This window comes from Agrilus planipennis, unplaced genomic scaffold, assembly GCF_000699045.2.
Source record: "Agrilus planipennis isolate EAB-ADULT unplaced genomic scaffold, Apla_2.0 scaffold218, whole genome shotgun sequence".
Classification (NCBI taxonomy): domain Eukaryota; kingdom Metazoa; phylum Arthropoda; class Insecta; order Coleoptera; family Buprestidae; genus Agrilus; species Agrilus planipennis.
This window is the reverse complement of record NW_020440118.1, coordinates 66,496-86,929: the sequence shown is the minus strand read 5'-3', so window position 1 is coordinate 86,929 and position 20,434 is coordinate 66,496. Positions and strand designations below refer to the sequence as shown.

The following is a 20,434-nucleotide window of genomic DNA, read 5'->3' as shown; positions in this document are numbered from 1 at the left end:
ATGCCTGGGTTNTGTTTTCAAAAACTTGCAATCGTCTTTTGTTTTCGAAAATTTCGAGTTTTGACTACATGTCCATATCTTTAGAAACATTAGAAAAGCAACTATTATGTTCTTCAGAGACATTTTTAGATAAAATGCAGTGGCGTAGGAAAAAATTAAAAAAAAAAACATCTCTTTTCGGGTTAATTAACTATGCTCTGGTCAAAAAAATATTTTTTTCCTCTTTCAAAAAATATATAGAGGACCCAAACAAAATAAAATAAAATACTAAGTTGTTGTGGTAAATACATCACATCTGTAAATGTACATGTATAATAATAAATGCTTTTATTAAATATATTTACAGTCTACAAATTATGAATATGAAACTGAAGACTTCTACAATTAGTAGGTACATATAAATATGCAACATTGGTAATTCCATGAATTCATTACAAATCAGCTTCGTTTTAACTGTAAGTTTGACAAATTGATCGTTGTTATCAGACTTTATGATGACCCCAGGACGAATATTTCCTTTATAATTTCTTAGGCAAGTATCACTTTCCATGTTCATGATTATGGTCATGCGGAACTATAAAAGAGATAAAATATAAGAACTTGTTTAAAATGTTACAAATTAGTTTTTATTTGAAGGTTAAAAATATAAATATTTAGATGCGCCATATTTATCTGTTACTTGTTTAGGTTTGGAAACAATTAAGAAAACTGAAAAATATCTTATATGATAATATAATATCTAATAAAAAGTTCAATAACATAACAACTTTCTCTCGTACGTAGATAGCATGTTTGTGTGAATTAATAGAACAAAATATTGTACTACATTATATCAACCATTGAGACATGAACTTGTTTAACTAATTAAAAATTCTATGCTATTGACCGCTAATGAATTAGCCTTCATTTAACACAAAAAATAGGTTTTAGCACATATTCACTGGAAGTATCTTATGATAATATCATAAAATAAAAACAATCTTTCTTGCGTAAGTTGTAGTTTGTATGATATCACGTAATAAAATAAATACATACGTATTTTACTGAGAATAATTACAAAACAACATATTTTACCCAAGAAGTCCTTTGTTAGAACTTTAAGTAGTAATAGACCAAATTTAATCTAATTAATTAACAAAAATATGTGCGGAATTTGCAGAAGGTGATAGGGCACTATAAAACATGAAAATTAGGTAAATGTTCGTACGTCCAAATATTCGCCGTTTTCGAGAAAAACGTAGTTGTAAGTACAAGTAGATTTAATTCCGACCCATGTAAAAAATACGACAACGCAACGTCGCGTTCAATCAGCTGGCAATTAGCAGCATCCGTATTGTATTTTTGTTGCTCATTTATTGTTTGCTATTTGTTAGATTAAATTAAGTATTATCCAAGGTGTTTATGTAACAGGGAATTGTTTATATTTTTAACATTTAAATTTTGTATTTAGTTAATCGATGTGCAGTTCAATAAATCAATTCAGTAATACGACATCAGACATTAGAACATGTCAGTATGTCACTGTAGAACAGTTGCTGCAACAATGATGTGACATGGCACTTATGTACGGGATTCAACCATATTGCCACTGTAGAGGATGAAACCTTCATTACATAAATGACAAACCGCAAAATAGTACACACAAAATAGCAGAGAGCATTGGCTCTTCTCATATGACTGTGTGGCAAAGATAAGCTCAATTACAAGCAAAAATTAGTAAATAATTTACCTCGCCTGACAATGCCTCGATGGTGGTGTGAAAATTTACCTTATACCTAATAAAATTAGTTATCCAAATTATATCATTTACTTTTACGTTCTTAATGCATATTGAGGTGTAATTTACACATCACTGCATGCTATCAGCGATGAACAAATATATTTATTTAATTCTTTTTATCATAATAAGGAGTCCAAATACTACGAGGGTGGATTGATAAGTTTCCGGCCTAACCAAGAGATGACGCCACTAGGCCTACCTTGAGGTGACATTCTATAGTACCATCCTTGGATAGCTTGTAGCTATAGTTTCAGCCCGATCTCCTTGCTAGTGTAGGTTTGACAGCACGCTGAACAAGACGCCTCTGTGGTTTTCGTAAAAATGGAAAAGCAGGAAAATCGTGCTGTCATCAAATACTTTTATTTGAAGGGGTTAACGCCGAAGGAAATTAAAAAAGAGATGGACTCAACACTGGGGACATCCTCCCCGTCATATTCAACCGTTAAGCAGTGGGTTTCCGAGTTTAAAAAGGGTCGTGTGAGCACCTCTGATGGGCCTCGCTCAGGACGCCCCGTTGAGGTCACAACTCCAGATATGATCGAAAAAATTCATCAAATAGTGCTGGGAGACCGCAGATTGAAAGTGCGTGAGATAGCTGAGACCTGTAAGATGTCATATGAACGTGTGCAACATATTTTGCACCAACATTTGCATATGGAAAAGCTCTGTGCAAGATGGGTGCCGCGTTTGCTAACAGTCGACCAAAAATTGATTCGAAAAAACATTTCTACCGCAAATTTGTCATTGTATAAGCGTAATCCAAGCGAATTTTTGCGTCGATTCGTAACCGTTGACGAAACGTGGGTCCACCACTACACTCCTGAAACCAAAGAACAGTCTAAACAGTGGATTGGACCAGGGGAACCAACTCCAAAGAAGGCAAAAACAATTTTTTCGGCGAACAAGGTTATGGCTACTGTTTTTTGGGATGCAAGAGGTATTATATACATTGATTACCTTGCAAAGGGTAATACTATCACTGGTCAATACTACGCAGACTTATTGCAACGTTTGAGCCACGAGGTGAAAATTAAACGACCTCATCTGGCGAAGAAAAAAATCTTGTTTCATCACGATAACGCACCAGCGCACACGTCAATCGTTGCGACGGCTAAAATCAACGATCTAAAGTTTGAATTGATGCCGCACCCTCCTTACTCTCCAGACCTAGCCCCGAGTGACTATTTTCTGTTCCCTAATCTCAAAAAATGGCTTGGCGGTAAGAGATTTGCGGACAATGAAGAAGTAATCGAAGCTGTAAATGGTTATTTTGAGGAGCTTGACGAATCAGTCTATAGAGATGGCATTAATAGACTGGAACACCGCTATGAGAAATGTATCAGCCTTGGAGGAGATTATGTTGAGAAATAAAAAAAAAAAATTTTTAAAAACCTTGTTTTTCTTGGTCAGGCCGGAAACTTATCAATCCACCCTCGTATATATAGTAGTAAATTGTTCGCTTATCTTATACGTTCAATAACCGTCATTGTTTACATTATTCATTGATGTAGAGTTTTAATCTCACTTGGCTATTCGTACACACCTACGTTGCCAATTCATTCACAGGACCTGTTTCAAATTGTTGTATCTTCCTTAACAAATTTTTTGTCCTTAACCATGCTACTGAGCTCACTATGCGATTCCATACTGCATCTAGTGTATACCCTCCAAAGCTCCGCACTTATTTCTGTTACATCCTGTATATTCGCTTCTACAGTTAAATTAAAACAGATTAAATTATTAGCCAAATAAAACTAACCTTGACAAATCCAACAACTTGAGCGAAACAACGGCTGTTTTTTTTTAAATAAATAATATACGTTTAATCCCAGCACGCGTTGATTAAACAACTGATATTAAAACAGACTGAATTTTATGCACACCTAGAAAATTCCCAAAATATACATAAAACTTTTCGTCAGAATGTTTTCTATTTTGATTATTACTGTTATCTTTCGTAAGTCCGTAACGACCATTAGTGTTTATGTATTTAAGGATTTAATTGATAGATAGGTACCTGTTTGTGTTTTGTTAAAACACACAGCGAAATTGTTGAAGTGGTTTCTTCTTTGGACAAAATATACAGTACGCCTTAATTCTTATATTATCACTTTATCAGAGACTACAAGCACTTTTGTATTAATGTCAACTTTATGTGTCTAGTAAGAGCTATTTTGTCTGTGTACCTGCATACCTCTGAATTTTATATATAATTTTAAATAGAATATTGTTTTACAATAAAATCATCAAGCACACGAAAAATGGAATGTATTTTTGAAATCTAATTTATAGAAACAATTAATTTAAGTGAACCCCTACCCATAGTCAACGTTCTCATAACCTAACCACAAACCATCTACATTTACTCAGCGATAATATCACAACGACAGACAATACCGTTAAAAGTTAAAATAAGTTCCGACACTCCTAAAAGAAAGTCAAACGTAAACAATGCAACTAAGTGCAGTGCCGACAAATTTACCAATAGCAATACTACCCAAAGACAGGAATAAAAGGAGAGCGAAGAAATCTACGTAAGTAGATTAAATAATGAACATACGAAGACGACCCTCAGACCAACACAAAAACGTAAGACTATTGAACACTCAATGAAAATACAAGAGAATAATAAAATAGTAAAAGTAATCACAGAAAAAGGAAAATACGCAAAACCGTGCAAAAAACAAACAACAATACAAATACCCAACAGGATCAACAACATCTGCACAAAAGCTCAATACCGCTAATTGTTATACGAGACAAAACCCAATAGATCAACAATAGAACATCAAGGTAAATAATATATAAAATAAATAATATAAAATATATCAAAGCACAAACAACAAATGAAAGGATTCGTGTTTATCCATCAACCGAAGGACGACTACAGGAGTATGTACAGAAATTTTAAAGACAGTAACGTCTTCCATACATACAGTTTAAAGAGAGAAAGAAACCATTAGAATCGTTTCGTAAAATAGAACTGATCAATAATGCAAAGCCCTTTTGTCAAAACGTTTCAAGGGTGATTCCATTACCATTATTGAACAAACTAAGAGCGGAATTAGACAGGTTAACGAAATTGAAGGTAATCGAGCCCGTAGATTTTCAGGCTGAGTAGTGTAGTCTAATAGTTTGCGTTCCGAAAGCGTCAGAGTCAGGAATTAAGTTATGTTGTGATTATACAGAACTGAACCGATGTGTTCCTTTACTCTAAACGCTTTTCTGAAATTCTGGCAGGAATTCCAGGGGTAGAAGTCCATGCAGATGACATCTTTCTTTTTGCGGATTCTATGGAAAACCACGACCGTATAGTGATGTAAGTTTTGAAAAAGCTCGACAAGGCAGTAATCACGATATATTCGGCGTCGATACAGTTGATTTTTTGGGACATCAATACTCAAGACATGGTATGAGCGTTCTGCCAGATCGGGTTAAAGCAAGAGTAGATTTTCCAGTGCCAAAAATAAAACAAATGTATATATATAGGCATGGTGAACTACGCGGCTAAATTCATTCTTAATAAATCAAAAATCGTGGATCCATTGAATGTGTTGGTTCAAGAGTCAACAAAGAGCGTTTGATGAAGTAAACAATGTGTTGCAAACGACGCCTACGTTAGCTTATGTTAATTACAAAAAGAAAATTATTGTTCAGGCAGATGCCTCTAGCTACGATATAGGAGGGGTTTTAATTCAGGAAAGCACCTCAGAGGACAGAGAAGTAGTAGCCTATACTTCGCGTAAATTGTCAGAAAGACAATAGAAAGATTTCGTTACCGGGATTCACGTCATTTTAGAAACCGATCATAAGTCACTACTTCAAATTTTACTGAGTAAACCGTTAGATGACATAACGCCAAGATTGCAAACAATCAGATTGCGTCTGGTGAGATACAATTATGAGGTCCGATACGTACCAGGAAAACAATTAGTTTTGGTGGACTCGTTGTCTAGAAATCCGATAGCGGGGAAACAAGAGGATTTATAAATAGATTTTGAAAACGCAAAATATGTCAGATTCGTTGCCGAAAACATTCCTGCTACAAATGATATGGTTAATTTGATTAAATCGGAACAAGAAAAGGACCCCCTTTGTGCTAAAATAAAAGAATTTTGTGTTGGGGACTGGCCCGCAGTAAAACACTTGTCAGAAGAACTAAAGCCTTACTTCGCGTTTAGAAACGACATATCATAGAAAATAGGATAAATAATATGGAGGACTTAGTGACACAAAAGTTTCCCGAGAGGCCATGGCAAAAAGTCGCTCTAGATTTGTTCAAGTTGGATAAATGGTTCACAGACTATTATTCGCATTTCTTTGAAATTGTAGATTTAAAGAAATTAGCTGAAAAAGACGTTGCCGTAGCGTGCCAGGAAACTATTGCGAGATACGGTGTACCGGAGGAGGCTGGCAATGATAAAGGGCCTCAATTCAGATCAGAATTCGGTAGATTTGCAAAAAACTATGGTTTCAAGCATGTAACTAGTTCTCCGTATTACCCGCAGAGTAATGGTCAAGCAGAAAATACTGTAAAAATCGCGAAGAAAATTTTGATGAAATCCGAAGATATCAATCGAGAATTATTAGCTTATAGAACTACGCCGTTAAAAAATGGACTTAGTCCACCAGAAATGATGTTTTCTCGACAAATAAAATCAAAGATTCCGTTTCACCCGAACGAACTAGGAACTTGTGTTTATAATAAAAGTATCCAATCGAAGTAAGTAGTATTAAAAACAAACAAAAAGAAAACTATAGTAAAAGGGATCTAACGAATAATCTGTCAAAATTAAAGGTAGGAGACGCTATGGGTAGTAGATTTAAAAAGTATGGAACGGTAATAGATTACAAGGAGTGTCCAAATTCGTTCAAAATCAGAGTAGGCGAAAAAAAAATATCGTAGGAATCGTTGTCATTTGATGGAACCCCCGTATAAAAAGCAGAAAGTAGATTCTACAGTAGAAAATCCTACGTTGCGCGTGGACTACTGGCCGGTTGAGAGGTTGAGACAGGTGTAAATAGTGAAAACGACGTTATTAATTTAGGTCCAACGAGAGATACATCAAGGTGAAATTGTACCAAATAAGGAAACCCCACAACCATAACAACCGAATCAAAATGTAAATGAAAATCGTAGCGATCGTCCAGTTAGAAATAAGCGCCCTCCAACTTGGATGAGAGATTATATTCCAGAGTTAGAATGATAAGAAAATTATATGTAACCTATTTTAAAGACGTTTGTTATTGTCATTAATGCTGTATATTTCCATTGTACTTATATCTACCAATGTATTCAATCAAACCCTTTTCAAATAAAAAGGGAAAGATGTACCGGAAGTGACGGCCATTGGTCGAGCGTCACGCCATCAGAATCAGCCAATGGAAGCTCACGACCAAAAGCCTAGTTAGCGCGCTAGGCCTCATGGTGAGTCAGTCGTGCATCGCCCGACTTAACTAAAGTGTCCATGTCTTCCTTTCTCGAACGCGATACAGTCATAAGAATCGTACTTACAAAATAAGTTGCGATCGAACGTTCCAAATATCGACATTAAACTGACATTTATATTATCCAGCCAACTATTACATACCGAATTCAGATGTGGAAGCTAGCTTCCAAGCACAAATTCAAAAGGACCCAAACAAAATAAAATAAAATACTAAGAATATGTACCAATGCACCTTACTACTTCACAAACCAGCAACCATACAAAGACCTGAACGTCGAAACATTTAAACAACTTGCAAACAAGTATATCACAAAACTTTATGACCACCCTAGACAATTAATGATACAAATGAAAGACTGCCCTAACCTATTAATAAAACAAACAATATAAACGAACTGCAACTCAAAAGAAAGTGACCAAAAAATAAACCGTATAACAATCAAAATCAAAACCAACAGAATACCTCCCAGACAAAGTAAAGGATCCCCTCAGAGACTTTTGAACACGAACGCAATCAAATAACATTTTTATGTAGGTATTTTTAACAACAGTTTACGACACGCCGTAAAGTGGCGCCTCAGCATCGGTCCTTTACATTTCTCCACACCCTCCCTTTTTTCTAAACAGTTTTACATGCTTCATATGGAAAGTGACTCTCTAAATACCGAGTTTTGTAATTGACAATTTCGCGATCTAAACGACTAAAAATTCTGAAACTTGGGGGTCTTATAGATAATGCTATTCTGAGTCTGTAAAGAAAAACAGGTCAAATCTGTAGACAAGTTGTTTTATGCTGGAACTACCTTGAGTAAATTATTTATGCTCTTGCCGGTTTGATATTTTTTACAATAAATTCTAGTTATTACAAGCGTGAGTGTATACTATTCGTCTGTTCATCAATGTAAAATTGGTTTTATATTATATGGTTGTCGGGTGGCTGGGTGCTTGAGTATATGAGATTGTATCCCTCTTCAGCATATTGACATGACGTGCAAAAACAATTGATTTCTAAAGTAGTAAGGAATCCTAGATTCTACAACTACTACCACACATGGTGTCTACCGCGTTAATATAGGGGACTTTTCCAGCTTATTTGCAATGATTTTTCTACTATGAATAGTAATTACTTGCAAAAGAAATAATTGATTAGAACATACAAAGCGTACTTCCAAATTAGGTATATGATGTGCAGCTACCTGAATGTAGTACCTATTTACTTTTATGTATAACCTAGAAGCCGTAGGATGTGAAAGTGAATGTGTAATTTTTAGTTTCGTCTATTTCACGTAGTGGTTATTAACCTTGAAATTAAATATACGAATAAATTATCTTGTGATATAAGTATTCACTTATATCTGTGTGACAATTAATTTCATATTCATACTTTTAAAACATTTACCGTAAGTCATCAAAACCAAATATTATAAACGAATAATTAAATATTCAATTAGTAACGGTTGTTTATGAACAAATGTGTAAATGGAATATCAATGGACGAACCTAAAAAATGTAATCTCAGACTTAAGTACTATAATTCTGATAAAAAATCGAGGAGCATACGTCATTCTTAAAATTCCGTTATTTTTCGAATAACAGTTATTAAAATATTAACCACTGAAAACTTGCTTAAAATATTGATATTAATGAAAATTAATTTATACAATATTTATACATAAATTAATGCTGAATACTTCTTTTTCCAAAATTAGTTCTGATATTTTTAAATGTATACGGACACAAGACTACAACTTACTTTAGGCATTTTTAAGTTCACCTCTGCACAATCGGATGACAAATATAACTAAATTACTAAATTACAATAGTGGATGGTAAGAGACGGGTGTATTTCACCGAATTAAGATTAACCAAGTAGTTATATTTCTGGTAAATGCATCCAAACAAGGGGCAATAGACCTTTAAGCGATAATGTAAGTAAATTTCACTTGGAAATTTATCAGAGGAGAAAACCTCACTTAAAACCGTTATATACTTATGAATAGATCAAATATATGCCACTTTAGACAGACTGACAGACAAACAGTTAAATTTACTGATGTTTTCAAAAACTTGCAATCGTCTTTTGTTTTCGAAAATTTCGAGTTTTGACTACATGTCCATATCTTTAGAAACATTAGAAAAGCAACTATTATGTTCTTCAGAGACATTTTTAGATAAAATGCAGTGGCGTAGGAAAAAATTAAAAAAAAAAACATCTCTTTTCGGGTTAATTAACTATGCTCTGGTCAAAAAAATATTTTTTTCCTCTTTCAAAAAATATATAGGTAATATGTGGGGTGGCGTTCGTTGGGTAAACATTTAATTACGAAAATAATCTTTTGGTAGTTTATCCCTTGCATTTTTCAAATTAGTTTCTAGTAGGAGTTTGACACATATATGATAGTGATCACCCGTTGGTTACTTCAATACTTCAAAGATCGATTCTTCATTCATACATTAGCAATGCTAGAATTTTCCAGCAACAGCAAGCACTACTGGTGCGATAACAACTCTCATTGTATCGTTGACGTTAGATTTCACGGAGGGTTTTGTTTCAGTGTTTGGTGTGTTCTAGCTGGCAATCGTTTTAAGTTTTAACTTATCACCTGTATCAAAAACATTTTAATGGCCAACGGTACAGTAACATCTTAGACCAGCATATTGTTAAGGAATTTATACAAAATGGACTATTACATAAACCAAATAACAAGTTATTTCAGCAAGATGACGCATCTCCTCGTAATACCAAAGCCGTTTCGGGATTATTAAACATCAATTTCCAATCGGATAGGAGGTAGTAGAAAAGTGAGGCCACCTCCATGATCACTGGACTTCTTCTTTTAGGGGCATATTATGAATATATTATACAAAACAATCAATAACAATTTGAATGAATTAGTAGCAAGACCAAATTTCATATAATGTGTCAATTAAGTTTCAAATATTCACATTCATAATGCTGTTCGGATTATCATATTAGTGACACCTAATTTATCTATTAGAATTAATTTGAATATTTACTTTAATTGACGTTATATTAATTATTATTAGATACTAGTTCTTTGTTCGTTTATAAATACCATGAACGCTTAAGTTTTCTTTTATTCTTTCTATATAACTGTTGAATTGTTTCTGCTATCACACCAAAATTGTTATTGTTTTAAATAGTACATTCGAAAATGTCGAACTTTTCGTAATTTTTCATAAGCCATTTTACAGAAATTAATGAGTAAAACTCAAATTAACACCACACACTTTAAAATGACCAACGAATAGTAGATGATAGACTCTACTAGGAATTAATGTGAAAAAAGCAAAGGATAAACTACCAAAGGATTATTTTCGTAATTAAATACTCACCCATCGAATGCACCCCACATATTATATATTTTTTAAAAGAGGAAAAATTTTTAACTAAAGGAAAGTCAAATATTAATATAAATAGTCATAGATGATGAGACCCATAATATAATTAAACGTTTTAGAGAAGTAGGGTATAGTAGTAGTAATATAAGAAAAGAGGGCAGGGGTCATTTTGATAAAAAATGAGGAAACGGCAGACAGATGGAAAGAATACTTAGAGAACCTATACGCAGGCCTTGAGTTAGAAGATATACCAAAGAAGAAAGATAATGTGGAGATAGGTAAGCTAGGTTATCCCATAATAAAAGAAAAGTTTGATGTAGCATTAAGAAACTTAAAAGATAATAAGGCGCCAGGTATAGATGGGATGATATTTTAAAATATGCAAGTCAAAAGGTTAGAGATCATATGTTTAAGCTAGTTAGTCACATTTACGAGACGGTGAAAGTTCCGGAGGATTATAAACGGAACGTGATAGTAAGAATACCGAAAAAGTGAGGCGCGGATAGGTGCGAGACTTTCGGAACAATTAACTTAACTTCTCATTCGTAGAAAAAATAACTAGAATTGTGCAGAGAAGAATGGAAAAAAGGGCTGAAGATCTTTTAGTGCAAGATCAATTTGGGTTTACAAGAAATAGAGGAACGCGGGAGGTCATTCTAGATTTACGGGTAACAATAAAGAAAACGATAGAAAAAAGAAAGAGTTCGTATATAGAATTCGTAGATTTAGAAAAAGCTTTTGACAATGTTAAATGGAACAAGATGCTAAATATACTTCAAAATGTAGGTATGAGTTACAAAGATAGAACAGTGATACTATGTTTGTATAAAGAGCAACAGGCAGTTGTAGAGCTGGAGCAGCAAGGTACAGAAGTAAATATTAGGAAGGGAGCGAGACAAGGATGCACACCGTCACCGCTACTTCTTAATCTGTACATCGAAGACGCATCAATAAAGACAGTACAACTGTAGCGATAGATATACAGCGGCAAGAGATTAGTGTGCTTAGATTTGCAGATGATATAGTAACATTAGCAGCTGGCAAGGAAGAGTTTAGAAGTATAGCTTTAAATAAAATGGAAGTGGTATTAACAAAACAGTATTCTATAAAAATAAATAAAAGTAAAGTAAAAATACCGATATGCAAGGGAAGAAAAAGTAGGGAAAGAGCGAATATAAAGATAGAAGACGAAAAATTAGAAGTGACTGATTTTTGGTATCTACGAAGTCAGATAAATCAGGATCGGAAGGAGTAGCGATATAAAGCAGAAGATAGCGCTAGGGTCGAGTCGCCTTCAATAAAAGAAGGCATTTCTATGCTCGCGAACAGTTTAGAAATTCGAAAAAGTTTGTTAAAGGTGAATGTTTGGAGCGCGGCGCTGTACGGAGTGAAACATACCGTGGATAGAGAATGTTAGAAGTGAAGAGGTATTAGGCAGAATAGAACACAAGACTCTACGGAAGTCAATAAAAATTAGGAGGAATAAATTGGTAGGACACCTCAGGCATAAAGGACTAGTCAGAGACATATTAGAAGCAGAAACAGGAGTTAGGAGGGGTAGAGGTATAGCTAGATTATATTACTGTTCACAAATAATTAAGGATGTGGGATGTTCTAGTTTTAGGGAAATGCGGATATTAGCTCAGGAAAGGAAAGGTGCCTGTCTAACCAGTCTTAGGACTGACGACCTTATGATGATGATAATCCATGAAGGTCGCTTAAGTAAGCTGTAGCAAACCACTACCCATTGTACGAATACGTCATACGTTAAGATGACAGTAAGATAACTTCAGCAAGCATTTTATTAAGTTAGATAATGATCTTGAGCATCTCGAGTAATAATTATAATAATTTTCTGTGTACCAGATGTATTTTTTTGCATAGAGCTTTGCTTGTCTAATTAAATAAATAATATAAAATAATATCAGCATAGTATATTTTTATTGTTTCAGGTCGGTTTACCTATCATGAATATATTTATCTGAGGGACAAAAAATTGAGCAAAATTAATAATATATCTTTTGTTTAACTATTCTTATATATATTACCGAAGTTGAAACAGAACATACAAATTAGTTTTTTACTTTCTTAAACAAGCATAACTGAATTCTTATTCACGTAAATCCAATATTAGTTTTTAAACCTATATTGAATGCTCATTTTAAAATTTTAAATATAAATTAAACCCCAAATAAAAAATTATTCGATAACACGATAATTAATTATGCGAATTTTATTGCCAACTTTAATTTTATTATAAAACTGATCGATGAATTGTTTTAAAGTGACACCAAAAAACAAGGCCGCTCCCATAACGACCTTGCTTAGAAACTTTTGCTTTTATGTTGAATGACTCTCCGGGGCATTGTTCCGGTTATAGGAGGAAAGACAACTTTCTAAGTCGGCACGTGAGCGTAAGCGACAACAATTCTAAAGCATAGAAAAAAAATACAAGAACACGTAAACCAATTACTGCGTTAAAACGTTTTAAAAAATCGAATTACGCTACAATTTAAAAGATTCATTACCCTAATTGATCTTTTCTTTCTTTCAATTGTTTAATAAATTCCAGTTACAAATGAAAGCAAAAACTATTAAATGAAAATGGTTTCGTTCTAGACCATTACAGCAATTGAAAATTAAGTAGCTTAAATTGCTGAAAAATAGTTACTAACGATTAATAAAAAGTAAAAATGTAATTCCGATATTCCAAGCGTCTTAATTAATTTACTTTTGAAAACTTAAAGTTAATTGAACGTACTGATTAAAGTAGGTAGTAGTTTAATTACATACACTAACATTTATCATATTATTGTATGTTTTTAAAGTCCACTTTTTTGATAAAACAGTTTCCCTCATCATTTCAACAGGTTTTCTAAATAATTTGGACTAGCAAACCAACGTTTTTCATTAGCTCCAAGCATTTTTGTTGTATGCCAGTTTGCCAACCTAGTGCAACCAATAATTACAGATTTATGTATTTCTTTATACGCAAGTTTATTCACAAACTTTATGAAATCACCAATAACACTCAAATTTTGAAAACTTAAATGTCGTTTTTGAAAAAGTTCAAATTTACAAAATGCCTTAACATAAAGACGTAAACCTTAATAAAAGCGAAAAATCAAAAGCCAAAACTGTAAATCATTGCGGCGTCCTTAAGACAAATTAAACAACGTATGATAAAAAATTATACACATTACTAAAGCGTAGAAAATTTTAAACTGTTAAACTATGTTTATAATCTAGGTAACTTACTGAGATATTGTAGAGAAAACATCAACAAAAATCCAATCAAAATGGCAAGAAGTTGACAAACACCATTGTGCTTATTTCCTCTTTCTCGAGCCAAAACTTCAAAAAAGACCACATAGAGAAGGGTGCCAGCTGCCATACCTTGAAGGATAACTGACGTGACGTTCTCTTCGGAATTTTGCGTTTTACTAAGTATTATCCCTATTCCAATACCTGGGAAAAGCCTTAAGTATTTTATTAAATAAACAACACAGAAAATTTTTAAAAGTACATTGAAGATTTGGAATTTAAATAAGTTTTTGTTTAAAGCTTACAGCATAGAGCTATTAAAACAAAGTAATTTGTAGACAATTAACTGTATTTATGTTTTAACTTACCCAATGGTGTAACTAAAGCAAATGTTCCAATATAAAGAAGAAGTAAGGCAAGTTTCGTCTTTGATACTACCAATTCCACCCCGACACAGAACGCTATTACCAATTTATGAGTTGCTATTGCAGCGAATAGATACCACACTTTTTGTAGATTATTTTCTAGTCCGACAGCTAGACCTTCAAATACTGCATGAAAACTAAGAGCCAAAACAGCTAACAGACTTCTAAACGGGTTTGAAAAATGTACATGGTCGTAATGGGTCTCTTCCAGTACCATTTTGTTCGCTCCTAACACATCCAAAGTTGTTTGTGAATTTAGAAGCTCCTTAGTGGAATTACTGCTCACAAAACTTATTCCATTTTCCTCAAGTTTATTCAAGTTTACACGAGGGATTGTAAGATTGCCATTTTTTAGGCACTTCACAGATAGAGATCTATGCAAAACATCATCATGAGGTTTCCTGTCCAAAACTAAATGAACTGCTTCCTCCACAAGATACACGAAAAAGAATCCTATACAAAATACCAGCTCCGATAATGGAATATCATGTCCAATATTAGGAATCTTTTTTTGAGACTGCAAAATTTCCATGGACGATCTAACCTCCGGTTGTAAATGAATGAAAGTAGTAAATAACAAAACACCGCCTCCAAAACAGAGCAGCAATGAAATGAACAAGTTTTTATCTGTATTGTTTTTATTTACATTTGCAAATTTAGTAAGTTTAATGGGTAGTAGTCCCAAAAGGAATGAACCTATCCCCAACACGCCCATAGCTATAAATTTAGCCAACATAAGATTATTGGTCTTGGTTTGATGGTTGGAGTATTCATTGAGCGGACGATAAGTATGATCCGCCATTTTTAAATTAGTAGAAATTTAAGTTGTTGGATGTTCTTGAATAACCTAGAACAATGTATACTAATAAAACTAAATTTACATCATTAAAAATTTATAGTAATAAAACGAAACGTGCTCAATGGTTTGTCTAGAAAAAATTATTATGGAAAGTCATATTTTTATGATACAGTTACTGGAAATAATGAACTAGCATTAACTATAAAGAAAAGTGAATGGGTAACCGATAGTTAGTAGAAACTGGTATTTCTAGAAACTGCTCGCAACTATAGAACTGTCCATTTGCGATATATATCTAATTATGGATGAAAATTTCTCAAATAATGATGCATATAAGTACGTCATGATTAAACTTTGATTCATATGTTTCAGTTAAATATTTTTTAATATTATTACCCATTTTCAGAATTTTATATACCATAGATATATTATGTACTGGTAAATTGCCCGTAACACTTTTCAACGGCAAAAGTTTCGTTTAATACTATTTTAACATTATCGCCCATTCTTCAGAGGGTTGTACATATTCAACATTAACTGCGACTGTCACTGATAGTGCACGTTTATCGTTCTTTTGTTATGTTCACATCTACCTTGTCGTTATTATTTCAAGTCCTATGCATGTCTAACTCTAAATTCTAAATAAAGGTGTTCACTGTACAGGTAGTAATAAATCTGTTTGATGGTTTCAATATATATATATATATGCACCTATGTAATGGTTCAATCAACACGTTACAAAACATACATACAAAATATAATTCAAATTAGAAATGGTGACTTTAACGCAGTGTATTTTCAAAATAAGCCTTTTTTTTCAAGCCCTTCAAATAAAACAAACGCAAAGTTTTACTAATTTTTAATCCAACTCGATCAATTTGTTTCGGCCGATACGACCGTTTGAAAGAGTATATATGTGTGTAATCCGTCATTGAATACAATTCCTGGGAAATGTATATAATTCCTAAAATCGCCCGAATATGTGTGAAATAAATTATATTAAACACATTTCCTAGGAAATCTATACATTTCCTAAATAGCAATCGGAAATGTATTACATTTACATTTAGAGATAGCGAAGTAAGGGGAGGACACTAGAACCGCGTATTCCTAGATAACTCTGATTCTCAGTTTACTAAGGTGTTTTATTCATTTTATTCACAGAAAGTATTAGTTTTATACATTTCCTAGTACAATTTCGGAATTTCATACAATTCCTAGGAAATGTATACATTTCCCAGGGTGTGTGTGTTTGAAACAATATTTTATAAATTTCCGAAATAGCCTCGGAATTGTATACAATTCCTAGATTTTATACATTTCCGGTAACATATACAAAGAATTAAAAATTACTGAAACTTGCCTTGAAAGTGCTTAAAATAACAATGCAGCTTCACAAAAATTACACCACAAATAGTTTAAGTTAGACCTAGATTAGATTACTGTTCGCAAATAATTAAGCATGTGGGTTGTTCTAGTTTTAGGGAAATGCGAAGATTAGCTGAGGATAGGAAAGTGTGGAAGTACGTGTCCGACCAGTCTTAGGACTGACGACCTTATGATGATAAGCCATTTTTTCCCAATTCAATATCTTACTATGTTATTTTCCAATTAATAAAAAACAAAATGCTATAACGGTAATTATAAAAATAAACAATGAATGTTTTAAAGATATATGTACATATATCTAAAAATAATATTACTTCGCAAATATGAAATTGACCCAATTTTTGACGGATGAGTACTAATCAGAAATTGTAGAATAAAAAAATAATAAAAAGTGGTAGTTTAGCATTTCTAGCACTACAAAGATTATCCTCAATTTTATTTATTAAAATTAAAAATCATGCGGCACACATTTTAATTAGAATTTGTTGATTTCATATAGTGACCCCTTTTTCTTTTTATTTGCTAATCAGAACATATTATCATGAAGGAGACTTGGACCATTAGATGATATATATTGTTGTCGATTGCTAAAACAAATAACAACAGTTTACCGCCAATTAACTTTAGTTATTGGATAACTTTCGGAAGCAACGAAATATTAATTCCTAAAGTTATACTAGAAATTAAAAAGACTGGAGATTTAATACATTAGGACTCATGTTTATCACATGTTTCGTTTGAGGGTTGTTTCCACCAGTAATCATTGCAAAATTTAGATAATTTTGTACAGTTTCTGACCTAATTTTCTGCTCTAGATAAAAAAAATGTATGTACTAGTTAATAAGTAACAGCAAAACTTACTATCGAATGTTTCAACTACAATTATTTCGCAAAAAAAATTTAAGCATGTATACACTTCGATGTAGTTTTCGTTTCCTTGTTTACAGAAATAATGATTATATATACATTACATATTTTGTTAACTCATTGTTGCTTACTTATTTTTACTCTAAGTAAATATTTACCACCACTACTTCTCGGTCTCGCTTAAAGTTTCTTCAATAAAAAACTTCAAAAATCATTACAATCGAAGTTCTCTAACTGGAACCTCTATAACTTAAAATTATTTCTAACTCGGATATCTTTTTTTCCTTGCCATACATATTGTTTTACATTTATTACAAACTCTTTAACTCGAATTTTTCTTCGAGTTTCTACTGATTTTTTTGAAAAAAACCAACAGCAGCAATACTCAGTGGTTGGTTCGAGTTTTTAAACAAACTATTTCTACCATAAGTTTTCAATGCGACACTCAATATTAGATATATAGAAAACAGCAAAAAAAAAGCAAAAATCACACGGCTACGGCAGAAAAAACAAGGATTATTGGAGGTAGACATAACAACAGTAATGTTTTCGAAACAAAAATTAAAAATGGAACACATTACAAATTTAAAAAGTTTCACGGTAAAGCAGAAAATTCCTTGATTGAATCCTTTCCAACTGGTTGCATTTAAGAAGTTCGAGTTAGGGATGTTTGACAGTATAGTATTTGGAACATAATCGTGCCTGTGCACCTCACTTTTTATCTTATTTCATTATAACTGTCCAATCCCGATTTTACAACTTTGCAATTTTTTAATGGCTTTTACATGTAGTTTGTCTACGTAACGTTTCGCAATAGAATAAACAAATGCTTAATAATTATGACGTTAGCATGTGCTCTCTTTTATTTTTGCTTTCTTATTGATAAATACTGTTAACCTAATTCTGAAAAATATATTTAATATAGAACGTGAATAGTTCAAGTAAACATTCAAATTTTTATACAAACAAAGTACGTACAAGATAAATGTCACGAAGCATTAAGTCAATTAAGGACGTACATACGCATTATGCATTACATCTAACATTAAAATTTTAGTTGATTGAGAAATAAGATATTTTATCAATGAGTAAATAACATATTATGTGCTTTATAACACAAAACTTTGTACACAAATATATATTTTAGATGAATTACTCGCAATTTAAGAATATTACTGTTACGCGAGATATAATCCGTGAATGTTTTACGTTTTAACTGTACCAAAAGGTCGATTGCAAAACCGGTAAAATATCTGTAAGTCTTTGAATCGAAAAACTTGGTTCTTAAGCAGTAGAGGTACCAAATCAATGACTTCAGCCTAACACTTTAAATATACCTGTTACATGCATTGTTGAACAGATTAGAAATATTTTTACATTTTTGTAGTTTCCAGATATATTAATAGCTTTCAATACTTCATAATTTAATATTTTCATAGTTAGATATTAGGTATATACAAAATAGAACAAAAGGTTGTGACGATAACTACTAAAATATATTGTTATATTAATTTAGAAAATTCTTTATCGCACAGAGAAACATATACTGTACTTTGAACTACAAATTAAATTATATACTCTAATATCGTTTACAAAACTACGAGTAAGATTTTCTTGTTCTACGTATATTTGTATGTATGTACTTTCAACGTTAGCTACGTAAAATCATGAACAATTGTGAATTTTATACTATTATAGATTTTAAAAATATCTAAATGACAAATAAATATCTTTTAGTACCATACCAATAAGGCATAACCTTTAGACCATATCCTAGAAGAATTACGAAAGTAGCCGTACAACTCTAGGTCAAATATTTTAAATAATTGTATTACACGGTTATCGCATAGTCGAAAAATTAAGCAGGTATAAATTTTTCACTTATTTGTGGTTGTGGTATCAAAATTGTACTGCTGCCAAGATTTTTTTAACAAGCGCAAGTTATTTTTCTTTATTTCATGGAATAACGTAGCTATTAACAGATATATCTTTACAGCTGCTTTATTATAACGACTGTAACAATATTTTTATTTTTGGTTTGTCTAGTAATTTCGGTAAAAAACGAACGACAAAACTTCTGTGGATAGCTAATTGTTGGTATGTGTGCATACGAAGTTTTAATATCCGTTAAATTGAGAAAACATGGGCGTAACAATATTTGAAAGTTGAATGACAAGATAATAATACTGAAATCCTCCGAGACCTTCGAAAACACCTTTACTTTTGCAGTAGGTAACGGAATTGTAACACAATAATGAATGGCAATTACCAATGAAACCTAAAACCTTGGCAATCATATTTTGATGTACTGACCAATTACTTTTATGTACGTTTCACAACCGATTTCATTTCTGTAATTTGATTCATTAAATGTTATTTCATAACGATACGGCTAATTTGAATAATTATATTCTCCTAAAAAGTGATTAATACACCCATAAAAACAATATATTACGTTATAACCGAAACGTTTGAACTTGGTACCTACATGTTATAAATTTAAAAAACTAATATGTGCCTAAAAATGTACCAATATTGATGAAATGTACTAGTAAACAATCCTAAAGCAACAATAAAAAAACAGAAATAGAAAAGAACTTACAGTGCAGATTATATTATTGTAATCCTCTTCTTAATAATTTAATGAGGTTTATGAACTCTGTTCATCATTTTTATCGCGTCGAATAAAATGTTAACGATAATATAAAACTAATCAAAAACGAATAATTAAGTATGCATTATAACACCTCCTTAAAGGCGGCACATTTTTTAGATGTACGAAGAAGGCAAGCTGACGAGTAGACAGCTCAATAAGAACTGTTATTACCACAACTGAAGCACTACCTACAGTCACTTCTAGACACAACGGATTAATAACTACTTACTAAACCGGGGAAGTGGTAGCTACAGAATAATATCCTACCTATTATATGAAGAAACAAGTTGTTGCGTTGAAAGTCTGGTCGTTGTCTTTCAATTATATACAACATAAATTATATCCTATTGGTTTTAACTGAATTCGTTTACAAATATAATTTGGAAAGCAACAGTTTTCATATTTTTCATTTGAAATATTATACAATAAAATTAGTAAAAA

General features: G+C 32.4%; 1 protein-coding gene across 2 annotated transcripts; it reads right to left on the bottom strand.

Moving 5' to 3' along the window:
- Nucleotides 1-270: 270 nt before the first annotated feature.
- Nucleotides 271-20,231, bottom strand: LOC108738832 (zinc transporter ZIP1). 2 transcript variants are annotated; one of them, XM_018472429.1, is made up of 4 exons: nt 19,940-20,231; nt 14,226-15,144; nt 13,852-14,061; nt 271-574 (listed from the first exon to the last, which is right to left on the bottom strand). In XM_018472429.1, the coding sequence occupies exons 2-4, from the start codon at nt 15,082-15,084 to the stop codon at nt 540-542; spliced, it is 1,104 nt and encodes a 367-aa protein (XP_018327931.1). In that variant the 5' UTR covers nt 15,085-15,144; nt 19,940-20,231; the 3' UTR covers nt 271-539. The 2 variants fall into 2 exon arrangements, with proteins under 2 accessions (XP_018327931.1, XP_018327930.1); XM_018472428.1 differs by having other exon boundaries at nt 14,226-15,129.
- Between the last annotated feature and the right edge of the window lie 203 nt (nt 20,232-20,434).

Coding starts and splice junctions, on each gene's coding strand:
- LOC108738832 (XM_018472429.1), bottom strand. CDS start 15,084: ATGGCGGATCATACTTATCGTCCGCTCAATGAATACTCCAACCATCAA. Junction 14,062..14,225: donor TGCTTTAGTTACACCATTGG/GTAAGTTAAAAC, acceptor GGCTTTTCCCAG/GTATTGGAATAGGGATAATA. Junction 575..13,851: donor GTTTTCTCTACAATATCTCA/GTAAGTTACCTA, acceptor TCTCTTTTATAG/TTCCGCATGACCATAATCAT.